At 39.7% G+C, this 12,867-nt stretch overlaps 1 protein-coding gene across 2 annotated transcripts in view; it reads right to left on the bottom strand.

Moving 5' to 3' along the window:
• Positions 1–12,867, bottom strand: part of LOC123748311 (uncharacterized) — a 314,236-nt gene that overhangs the window by 300,810 nt on the left and 559 nt on the right. For both annotated transcript variants that reach the window (XM_069308619.1, XM_069308618.1), the window contains exon 3: positions 48–186. In XM_069308619.1, coding sequence (XP_069164720.1) covers positions 48–186 — 139 coding nt within the window. The remainder of the gene's footprint in view (positions 1–47; positions 187–12,867) is intronic.

Here is a 12,867-nt window from a genome sequence, read left to right as displayed (position 1 = left end):
TACTCACTGTAGGGTTATATTACTCACTGTATGGTTGTAGTACTCACTGCAGGGTTAAGGATGACTTTGTTCCAGTAGCGACAGACACAAGCATCGACGGTCAACAGATGAAATATAGGCACGTGCGTGAATACCATCTCCAGGACCTCTCTGGGCAGGCTGATGTCCACCACTTCCCAACACATCCTGTAATAATTACATGTCCACCACTTCCGAACACATCCTGTAATAATTACATCTTCGCCACTTCCTACAGTAGTTACATGTTCACCACTTCCTACAGTAGATACATGTTCACCACTTCCTACAGTAGTTACATGTTCACCACTTCCTACAGTAGTTACATGTTCACCACTTCCTACAGTAGTTACATGTTCACCACTTCCTACAGTAGATACATGTTCACCACTTCCTACAGTAGTTACATGTTCACCACTTCCTACAGTAGTTACATGTTCACCACTTCCTACAGTAGATACATGTTCACCACTTCCGAACACATCCTACAATAGTTACATGTTCACCACTTCCTACAGTAGTTACATGTTCACCACTTCCTACAGTAGTTACATGTTCACCACTTCCGAACACATCCTACAATAGTTACATGTTCACCACTTCCTACAGTAGTTACATGTTCACCACTTCCTACAGTAGATACATGTTCACCACTTCCGAACACATCCTTCAATAGTTACATGTTCAACATTTACAATTCAGTTCCGAATGAGAATTTCATATTTACTGAATATTTATGTTTATGAAAAATAATTTTGTCGCTTTGAGGAGGTATAGTAAACAATGATCCTGGGATATGCAACATGAGCACAACTACAACCAGGTATTTTGCCTTGGCCCATCTGCTGTGGCAGATATCCCTGACTGTTTCATAAAAATCTATGCAGCCATTCCTGGATGCTAAACCATATTTGAAACTGCATAACATTATATTAGATCTAAGTTGCTGCCTCCGACCGCCAGAGATCTCTGGGAATGGAGCGTCCTATTATGAACAACTATAACTCGAGGCTCACGGAACCTCAGTGAAGAGAATATCTCGATATCATCCTGGAGGAACCTAAATATTTTTTATGATCGTGATTTTTTAATATTTTGTAAAGACAACATGATCTGTCTGAAGGAAGTTGTGGAAATATTATGATGATTTTGATATGATGATACGATGATGGTGGTGATGGGACATCAGTCACAGTACACGCTATTATATATGCTCTTAATTCAGAACTTATGCAAATAATGAACAAATCCACAAGGGCTGTGATGAGGGTTCGAACTTACGCACAGAATGATCCCAGACGCTGCCTTAGTCAACAAGGCCATGACATGGTGTATTGAATTGAGGGCGAAGAGGTACAACAGCTTGTTGGGAGAGCCCGAGTGCATTGGGGGAATAGTGTAATACCCTGGTTTGTGTCTCGGAGAGGCTGCAGGATCCGTGTAAAGTAAGTGGAATTCTCAGTTGCAATTCTTTTGACCGTGTCGTGGCCTAGTCGACTAAAGCAGTGTCTGGGATCATCCCGGGCATAAGTTCGAATCCTCATCATGGTCCTTGTGGATTTGTTCATATGATGCATCACACTATTGTGATTTCTGTGCGTATTAAGCAAATAATATTTTACTTATTTCTCATCAACCACATTTGTTTTTCTGTAACGTGACATGGTTAGATGTTGAGTTTAAGGCCTATCAACTGAACGAGGATTAATAAGCCCGTGATGCTAGCTTACTGACTAACAATTGAGTATACATTAGGTCTGAATACTGGCCATAGTCCAGGACTGTCGGAAAATCCGACACCATTTAATAATATTACATACAGGCAGATAATATTGCTGCATTGTATACACAAGTTACCCATAGAAAATGTAACTTGTAGTGGAATTTTCCGTCTATAGAAAACAGGATATCATTGCCACATACTATTATAAATTCACCAGCTATTCTGCTGGGAATTATTGTTAAATACATTAGTCTTTGGACTTTTACATCATAAAACATATCATATAAATTAACTTATTTATCAGTATTAAAATAGAGTAAATGTGACCTTTCTATCACTTACTGACATCTGGACAAATAAGCCAGGCGTCAGTGGTGAGGGAGTGGTCAGCCATTGTTGTTGTTAAGACCAGAGTCGTTGGAGTTAGTAACTGCTAATATAAATTCTCTTGGACGAAGTGTGACGAAGATCAGAGTAGTGGTCTTCCATCATCAACACGCTGTCAGCAAATACAAGGCAGGTGTCTTTCCGAAACCCGTTTATCTATTCATTTTTGGCCATTAATGTTAGGTAGATATTGGGTGATCCGGTGAGATCACAAATGATCGACTCAAACAAGGTAATTAAGCCTTGGTCTTTATGGTTCATTGTACAGTGTTTTCTCTGATATAGCTGTCATATATTAGGATTCTGGCTTCATAGCTAGCGCCCTTTTGACAGGTCAAGACGAGGAAGCATGCTTTGTGTATCAGTTACCAGGGTGATGGTAACTGGCTACCTCACACGAGGAAAATTTGGTGTTTACATCCTAGTTATACCTGGTGGACTAAGGCCTGCTGTACAAATAAGATAAGGAACCTCTTCAATGTACACTAATATGTAGTTTAATACTGTAGTTTGATTGGCTGCATATATATAAATTCAATATAAACCCCCCTAATGTGTAGAGGATTGATTTGTGAGATTATTGCAGAAATACAGTCTACTTATCATACAAATTGCAATCGAAATATATAAATTAACGTAAATATAAATTCTATATAAATTCATATAAATTAAATAAATATAAATCTCACAGGTCGGTTCCCACAAGCACTAAAGTAAACATCAACAAATGTTGTAAGTCTTTAGTGTAGTACAGAAAGCAACAAGGGAGTGCTATTTTGTTCTAACAATAGCACAGACCTATCGCACCCTTTTTCAGTCGGGGCAAATGGCTGGAGTTGGAGAATATATATATATTTTTGAAGATGCCAATATTTGTCGTACACTTTTTTTTTCCAAGTATGATAAAAAAGGCGGCAGTTCCCATTTAAAATTGAAGAGTGGCATTACATGGATATTCAGAACAAGTCACTCCGGCTTCACACAGCTTTTTGACCACTTTGACATCGCCTTAGCTGCCATGTCATAGTGGTCTATGACATGGCAAAGGGTACATTACATCAAGACTCTGATATAATGTATACAGATTTTGCGAAACTTTTCTTTAAGTTTGACCATAGTTATATTGCATACAAAATAAGCATAAATGGAATTACTGGCAAAGTGGGAAGATGTATCAATAATTTCCAAACGAACATAAGCTAGAGTGTAATCAACAAAGTAATATCCGAATCAGGCACCGAGATGAGTTAAGCCTCCCCCCTCCCCTAGGGTACTGTTCTTCCTCCAGTAATTTTTATCATCTTTTTACCGAACACAGACAAGGACACAAATTACACTTCAGTATTGCGCTTGCAGATGACATTAAGATTTTTATGATAGACAATAAAGAGGACACAACAAATCTTTAAACTGGTTTAAATCAGGTTTTGAATGGGCCTCAGTAAATAACAGGCAGTTCAAGGTAGATGTATTCCACTTCAGCTCCATTAAAAGCGAAAATATCAAAACGGAAACCATATATAAAATGCAGTCAAATCAAGAAAAGATCAAAATAATTTAAAAGAATGGGGAATAATCTTGTCGCATGACCTTACTCTTAAAGAACACGATAAATTTTCTGTCACAGGTGACAGAAAAATTACTGGCTGAATAATTAAAGCATTTTAACATGAAATGACAGGAAAGTGATGATACTTTTAATGCTAGTGCTTTCTATGGTGGAATATTATATCACTACAACAGCCTCATTCTGACCAATAAAAATTGCTGACCTGGAAAATGTGCAAAGATTTTAACCGCCAGAATTCACTCAATAATTCTCTAAACTGTTGCAACCAGTTAAAATGTTTATATCTGTATTCCGTACAGCGCAGGTTTTAGAAATATATCATAGTTTTCAATTAGAATAAAATAGTAGAGCGACCGGATCCTAGTCTGTACACAGAAATAACACCACATGAGACCAGGATGCATGGCAGGAAATGCAAAATAACTCTGCTGAGAGGGAATTCAGTAACTTTTTACAGGGGAAAACGTTTCAACATTCTTCCTCTAAGCATAAAAGCATAACTACTTAAGCTCCCATTGTGTTCAAAAGAGAACGTGATAAAGACCTCAAAAAAAACAATCTTGATCAACTGGGCTATGATTCATGCGTTTGCTGCAAGCAACTGAGTCTAATAGTCTAGTTGACTAGACTATCAACCAGGAGACCTAGTTGGAGACCGGCCGGTGTGTCGTATTGAGCTATACGCCAAAATGCTCCTCAAAACTAACCCAAGGTTACTGCATATTAAGGCGGATAAGGTTTTTCTTCGTATTTTGAACCGACTATATCTGTCGCACCAACAAGCATCATAAGTTAAAGACAGCACAAGTAGATTGGAGAAGGGTGCACGTCTGGATACAATGAGGAGGGAAGTAGGAGAACACTGTTGGGACTTGACCAATGGTACCTGACCAAGGCATGGGAGCTACCTTGAGTGAACTGCAGAATGCTGACCCCAGTCTAGCAGAATGTCACGATGTAGCTCTCTCTAAAGAGGAGATAGTAGATGTAGTGACTGGTTACTATTACGAGGATCAGATTTTGATGAGAAAATGGCGACCACAGAGTTCTCCCTTGTCAAATGAATGGGACATCATGTAATGCTACCTACTACCTATTGAGAGAAGGTTTAGGCAGCTGCTCATGATGATCCCATGTACGGGACATCACAGCATTAACATTACTTACCATGAAATCCTTAAGCATTTTTACTGGCCAAAGCTGAAAAGCTATGTGGCAAAATATTGTAATTCTTGTGTCCCGTGTCAACTGATTGGGAAACCAAACCAGACACCACCTAAAGCTCCTCTAAGGGCTATTGTAGTGCTGGAGGAACCATTTTTTCATGTGGTAATGGACTGTGTTGGTCCATTACCTAGAACTAAGGCTGGTAACATTTACTTAATAACCATTATGTGTATCACGACCCGTTACCCTGAGGCTTTTGCTGTAAGGAACATCCGAGCAAAAACTGTTGTTGCTCGTGTGTTGCAATTTTTCTACACTTTTGGACTGCCTCAGGTCGTGCAAACTGACAATGGTACTAACTTTGTCTACTACTTTTGAGCAATTCTTGTAATGACAAAGGAATAACTCATAAGGTTTCTAGCCCATATCACCCACAGAGTCAGGGTGAAAGGTTGAATGGTTCCATCAAACTTTGAAACAGATGCTTAAGATATGGTATGAAAATTCTAACAGAGCTTGGAATGAGAATTTGCCATGTGTTTTGTTTGCTGCTCGAGAGGGGTTACAGAGTTCACTGGGTTGCTCTCCTTTTGAGTTAGTCTTTGGCCATAAGGTCCGTGGACCCTTACAAATGTTACAGGAGAATCTGTTAGGTAACGTAACATTGACCGAAGGTTCGTCTTTCATTGCACAACACCACCAGAGACTCAGTGATTGTAAGGCGGCTGCATTAAAATATCTCAGGAAGACCCAGGAAAGCATGAAGGAACGACCCGATGCTAAGGCTAAGTTGAGGGTATTTCAGCCTAGTGATCCTCTCCTGGTATTAAAGCTCAATGAGGGAACACTATGTCTCACAAGTATGAAGGAGCCTATATAGTGACAGAAAAGGTTGGGAACCTCACGTACAAAGTAAGGCACTCGGACAAACGTAAGCAGGTGATGCTTGTCCACTTGAATAGCCTGAAGAGATTCCAGGGTTCCATGTCAATTTGCTCTAACTAATAATAAATAAATAATATAAATAAATAAATAAATAAATGTTAATTCAGGTAAAGTACATACATAAAAGAGGTTATACAAAAAATGATAGATTTATAGATAGAGCTAGTACATACAATGCCTAAAGCCCCTATTACACAAAGCGTTTCAGGCAGGAAAACATTAAAAACTGAAACTTAATACTAATTGAGATTAAAGTATAAAATGTGTTGAGAACAAATAAAAATAAAAAAAGGGGGAACATGGCAGAAAAAGCAGCACAAATACAATTAGGTCGACAAACAGTGTTGTTTAAAAAAAACAGACATGGGTTGACAATATAGGGGTAAGGTAGGTTACAGGGAATTTATTAGGTAGTGCTTAGTTTTATCTTAAACTAGTTCAGAGAGGTACAGTCTTTAACATGATTCGGAAGGTCATTCCACATTCTGGGTCCCTTAATTTGTAGAGCATTTCTAGTTTGATTAAGTTGTACTCTTGGAATATCAAAACGGTATTTGTTTCTGGTGTGGTGCTCATGGGTTCTGTTACAACCTTCAATGAAGCTTTTGAGGTCAGGATTGACATTACAGTTCAGCATCTTATGTATAATACACACGAGAGAATGTGCAGTGACTTAATATCTAACATATTCAGAGATTTGAGTAGGGGTACCGAGTGATGTTTGGGGCCAGAGTTGGATATTGTCCTAATAGCTGCTTTGTGTTGAGTAATTAGAGGACGTAAATGATTTTGGGTAGTAGAACCCCAAGCACAAATACTATAGTTGAGACATGGATAGATGAAGGAGTAATAGAGCGTCACCAGGGCAGGGTGAGGTACATAATATCTGACCTTATAAAGAATGCCAACAGTTTTTGAAACTTTTTTGATATATTTAGAATGTGTCCTTGAAAATTCAGCTTGTGGTCTATGAGAACGCCAAGGAATTTGCCATCAATTTTGTTACAAATTTGGGAACTGTTTATCCTGAGATTTATTTCATTAGAGGATTTATTGCCAAACAGAATATAGAAAGTTTTGTCAATGTTAAGGGTGAGTTTGTTGGCAGTTAGCCAATGATGGACTTTATTTATCTCAGTATTCACTGTGACATTTAGAGCAACGGGGTCAGGACTGGAGTAAATGTAGATTGTGTTGTCAGCAAATAGAATTGGTTTGAGGTGTTGGGAGGCATTTGGAAGGTCATTAATGTAGATGAGAAAGAGGAGAGGGTCAAGTATGCTGCCCTGAGGAACACCGATGTTGATGGGTAGGGTGGAAGAAATTGAATTATTCACAGAAACATACTGGAGCCTGTCAGTAAGGTAAGATTTGAGATATTGCAGGGAGTGTCCTCAGACTCCATAATGATGTAATTTAAGAAGAAGGTTTTGGTGGTTGACAGTGTCAAAAGCCTTACACAGGTCTACAAATAACCAAACAGGGAACTCATTTTTATCAAGAGCTGCATGAATCAAGTTAATCATACTAATATGTACATCGTTAGTGCTTTTTTTGGGTCTGAAGCATTATTGACAAGGGCTAAGTATATTGTGTTTGGCTAGATAAGAGTAAAGCTGCTTGTAGATTAATTTTTCAAATATTGTTGACAAGTTAGGCAGGATTGATATAGGTCTGTATTTGTTAACATCTGTGAGATCACCACATTTGTGGACAGGGGTTACTCTCGCATTTTTTTAGAATATCTGGAAAGGTTTGGAGTTCAAGTGACTTGCTGAAGAGCAAAGCAATAGCAGGGGTTAAAGATCTGGAGTTTTTTTTGTAAATTAAAGTTCTCCTCAAGGGCACCAGACTTGCTTTTAAGGGAAAGGATTATCTCATTAACGTCAGTGGAATTAGTAGGCTTTAGGTACAGAGGCTGTGGATAGTTACCTGTAAGATAGTCCATAACATCAGTACTGGAAGATGGACTATCATTTGTAAGGGATGACCCAATGGAAGAGAAGAACCTATTGAACTCAATAGCCGAATCAGAGGCTGAAAGCTGACCATCGTTATTGGACAGGAGTATTGGTTTGTTATTTAAAATCTTCTTTGATCCCAATATTTGTGAAATTGTGCTCCATGTTTTGCTCTTTTTATTTATTTATTTATTTATTTATTTATTTATATATATACAAGAAGGTACATTGGGATTGTGAGGATAGGCTTTAGTATAGTAATATACATTCTTGTAAAGCCACTAGTACACGCAGCGTTTCGAGCAGGTCCTTAATCTAATAAAGTTTTAAGTAGGTAAATACTAGCAAAATTTACAAAAATTATAACAGTTACATGGTAAGAAAAAATAAAAGATGAGAGAAAATTGTAGGTATATTAAAGCTCATAGGTAGCTCAAATTGATTGCAATGACAGCTTGAATGGTAGTTTAACAAAAATTAGTAGGCACAATACAGCATATGGCTAGCACATAAAAGAAGACAGCAATGAACACAATGATAAACTTGTATGGGTTAAGTACATAAAGATTTGGGAGAGTGGGTAACACTAGATACAAAGCAAATTTAAAGCTCAGTGTAGGAAATTACGAAGATGAAATTAGATACTTTTTGGTTTTGTTTTTAAATGAGGCAAAAGTATGACAGCTTTACAATTCACTACGGAGTGAGTTCCATAGATTAGGTCCCTTAATTTGCATAAAGTGTTTACACAGATTAAGTTTGACCCTGGGGATATCAAAGAGATATTTATTTCTGGTGTGGTGATAATGGGTCCTATTACATCTGTCCATGGAGAGCTTCAGAGCATGGTTTGCATTTAAGAACAGGGTTTTGTAAATGTAGTTGACACAAGAGAAAGTGTGGAGGGAGATAATATTTAGCAAGTTTAGGGATTTAAACAAGGGAGCCGAGTGTTGTCTGAAAGCAGAGTTTGATATTATTCTGATAGCAGATTTTTGTTGGGTGATGATGGGCTTAAGGTGGTTTGCAGTGGTAGACCCCCATGCACAGATACCATAAGTGCATAATGGTATAGGGGTAGATTAAGATCTACATAAGCATAAGATAGGGGTAGATTAGTGCATAATATAGAGAGAGGAGAGCAGAGTTAGGAACATAATATCATATTTTAGAGAGTATACCAACTGTTTTAGAGACTTTCTTAGTTATGTGTTGAATGTGGGTGCTGAAGTTGAGTGTCTTGTCTAGGAATAGGCCAAGAAACTTGCCATCATTTTTATTACTGATGTTAATGTTGTCTATCTGTTGCTGAATTGTATTCGATGATTTGCTTCCAAATAAGATGTAGTAGATCTTTTCTATGTTTAATGTTAGTTTGTTAGTTGACATCCATAATCGGACTTTTTTTAATTCATTATTCACAACATTATTTAGTGTATGTGGGTTGGTGTCTGAATAGATAAGGGTAGTATCATCAGCAAACAATATAGGTTTAAGAATATTAGAGACATTAGGCAGATCATTTATATATATAAGGAATAGAAGAGGTCCTAAGATGCTGCCCTGTGGCACTCCAATGGTAATTGGTAGAGTGGAAGAAGTTGTATCATTGATGGTGTTACGGACCCGAGTCCAGCGTCGTAGCACGGAGCAGTGACGACAACGCCATCTGTGAGTCAGCTCCCGAAACCCCCTCCAAATGGACGACGCCATCTAGTGAGGACGAGATATACCGGCCACAGGGGCTGGTTTCCCGTCTTGATCAGCTCATAACATAGCCGCTGCTGACCTCTGGTGAGGTGGCGCTTAGACAGCAACGCCATCTATGGAGTGGATAGGTGGACGTTTGTGTCTAAGACTGTAACTGAGGTACCCTAGAGCGTCCCTAGTACTAATGACGTGTCTGATTACAGAGTCGACCTGGGACTGCTGTATTGGACGATGGGGTAGTCTACCCAAGGCAGCCAAAGTATCTCCACGTGTTTGCTGCAGAAGCTGTGAGTCACCCCCGGACGAACACTGTTGAATGTGTTACCCTGCCTGTGACGTGGCAGTACCAGGAATCGTCTTATCTGGGGGCTGGCTGGTGGAAGAGACTAGCCACTGTGGTGCGGAGAGAGGAGAGTGATCTGCGGAATCACAAAAGGCTCCTGCCTAGGGCTCGCAACCCTAGTATCGGTCGTGGAGTGGCCTACACAGCGGAGCTGATCGGAACCTGCCAGCTACAGGCTGGATTTGTGGTTGAAGGCCTCCACGACGGTACACCCAGTGGGACTGTGATTTGGCTGGCCTGTGGCCAGGGGTAGATTCGCCGAGAGAATCAGAGGATTCATCGTGGGCCACAAAGAAGAGAACCAGGGCTACTCATCGTGAGCACCGTAGAGCATCCTGTGTCTTCAGAGGAAGACTAATCTGTATATAATAAGTGTAGTTATAGCAACCCCGCGTGTGACTGTGATATATTTATGGTGGTGGTAGCAATATATATACAAAAGCAGTGCATTTGTATCCCTCCCCCTTTAATTTAACTTGCGTTACGGAACGCACCCCTTGAAAGCTACTACTAGCTTGGGGCCGGATACCCAAACTCTAATAACATCAGAGAAGAACCCAGTTGCGACCCATCAGGGCCGTAACAGATGGTTACACATTGGTGTCTGTCACTAAGATAGGATCGGATGTAGTCAAGGGCAAGGCCTCAGATTCCATAATGCTGGAGTTTAAGTAAGAGGTAGTTGTGATTAACAGTATCAAAGGCTTTTCTTAGGTCAATGAAGAGTTCAATCATAAACTCATTTTTGTCAAGGGCTGAGTAGATTACATCAAGGAGACTAATGATTGCATCATTGGTGCTCTTTTGGGACCGGAAGCCAAACTGGCAGGGGCTGAGTATGTCGAACTTTGCGAGGTAGGAATAGAGCTGTTTGTAGATAATTTTGTCAAATATTTTTGATTGGGTAGATTTGATATTGGTCTATAATTGTTTATGTCCGCCGGATTGCCTCCTTTATGGACTGGCGTTATTCTTGCTTTTTTAAGGATATCAGGGAAGGTGTGACACTCTATAGATCTGTTGAACAGTAGAGCTATGGGTAGGGCAAGGGCATGGGAGGCGCTCTGGTATACAATGGACGGAATTTCACTGGTGTTCCTTACCTTGGTTTTTAGAGAGTGTATGATGGACACAACATCTGCCGGGCTGATTGGTGAAAGGAGAAGAGAGTTTGGATAGCTGCCTGAGAGATATGTGTTAATTTGTGTCTGAGTCTGTGGGACTTTACTGGCAAGATTAGCACCAACCGATGAAAAGAAGCTATTAAATTCATTTGCCATTTCTAAATCAGTTGACGGTGTATACCCATTCTTATAGAGTTTTATTTGGTTATGTGAGTGTTGTTTAGTTCCTAGGATATTAGAGATTGTTTTCCATGTGCTTTTCATGTTGCCTTTTGATTCATTGAATCTATTCACATAATATAAAAGTTTTGCCTTTCTTATGATACTGGTAAGCATTAATGAGTACCCTTTAGCTACTTCCTTTGAAACTAGGCCAATCCTAAGTTTCTTTTCATATTCATGTTTCTTGTTGATTGAGTTGAGAATGCCACTTGTGAGCCATGGATTGTTTAATCTTTTGTCAGTTACTTGCTTGGTAAGAAGGGGACAAAGAAGGTTGCAGAGGCTTAGAGTTTTGGAGACGAAGAGGTTAGCTAATGAATTTATATCCTGGGTATTATTGAATTCAGAATCCCAGTTAATATTGTGAAGTGCATTTGTAAGATTGCCTAAAGCTGATTCACTGTGTAGCCTAAATGAAAGTTTATTGCTTTTTGGTGGTGTTATGTCCATTTTCGCAATGAGAAAGGTAAGATAGTGGTCAGTTGTTCTGTCATAGATTATACCAGATACAAGGGGAGCTGTCATGTTTGTCCATATGTGGTCCAAGGTGGTGGCTGATGTTTGAGTGACTTGGGTGGGTTTGGTGATTGTGGGGATTAGCATACAGAAGTTCATGCTGTTAAGGAAATAGTCAACTTGAGAGCAATTTTGTTGACCCAGGTCAATATTGAAGTCTCCTCCCAGAATGATGTGGTTTTTGTTGAGATTGTTGTTTATAATAAGATTCCTTAGGTTGTCTGAGAAAGAAGCTATGTTAGTATTGGGAAATCTATAGATGGCTCCAATAGTCAAAGAGGACTTAAGGGATTTAATTGTAAACTGAGCAAAAGTATATTCACAGTAGTCATCTCTATCACTAATGCCACTGTTGCAGATAAATGTATCTCGGTAATGTATAGCTGTGCCACCAACTTTTTTATTACGCCTACAGTTGTGAATGGCTTTATAACCAGCTAAGTTGTAGAGTTGGGTATAGTCTTTATTTAGCCAAGTTTCTGTTAAAATAATGAACGATAAGTTAGTACCTAGTGCTGTGAGTAGTGCATTTATATTGTCAAAATGTTTACCAAGTGATCTAACATTTTGGTTGTAAACTGATAAGAGTAGTAAAATATATAACTAGAACCGCGCGCACCAGCTGAGCAGGTGAGCCCATTAGGCCCAGCTGCCCAGCTGGTGCACAGGTGTTTAGTCACATAGTGTTCTGGGGGGGATTTCCCCGGATGTTTTGGCGCGTGCCGGCACGTGTCGGCGTCCGGTGTCTGGTTACGCGGGGGTCTTTGACGCGTGTTATGTTGGGGTGGGGGTATGAGACTATCTGGTTGTATGTAGGGCTTGTGGGGAGAGTAAGGAATAGAAGGAGAATAGGAGAAGAGTAGATGAATATGTATGGATAAGCACCGTAGAGTTAATCATGTGTGTAGATATATATAGTTTGATCAATAGATGAGACTATGTAGTGGATGGAGGGGGGTGCCTACATGGCCAGGATATGTTGAGGGGGTGGGGGAGGGGGGCTTCCCCTCGGTCTGAGAGGGTAGGAGAGCAAGGCACTTAAGATTGGAAGGGGAGAAAGAGAGAAAGGGAGGGAACAGCTGTTTGCGGTTTTTGTGTTTTGACAGTGGAGTCATTATTTTTTCTAGGTGGTAGATGGGGTCGTGTTGGGAGCTGCACCAGGGCGGATGTGGTCCATTATC

Source organism: Procambarus clarkii, chromosome 63 (assembly GCF_040958095.1).
Source record: "Procambarus clarkii isolate CNS0578487 chromosome 63, FALCON_Pclarkii_2.0, whole genome shotgun sequence".
Taxonomy (NCBI): domain Eukaryota; kingdom Metazoa; phylum Arthropoda; class Malacostraca; order Decapoda; family Cambaridae; genus Procambarus; species Procambarus clarkii.
This window is presented reverse-complemented; position numbering and strand designations above follow the sequence as displayed.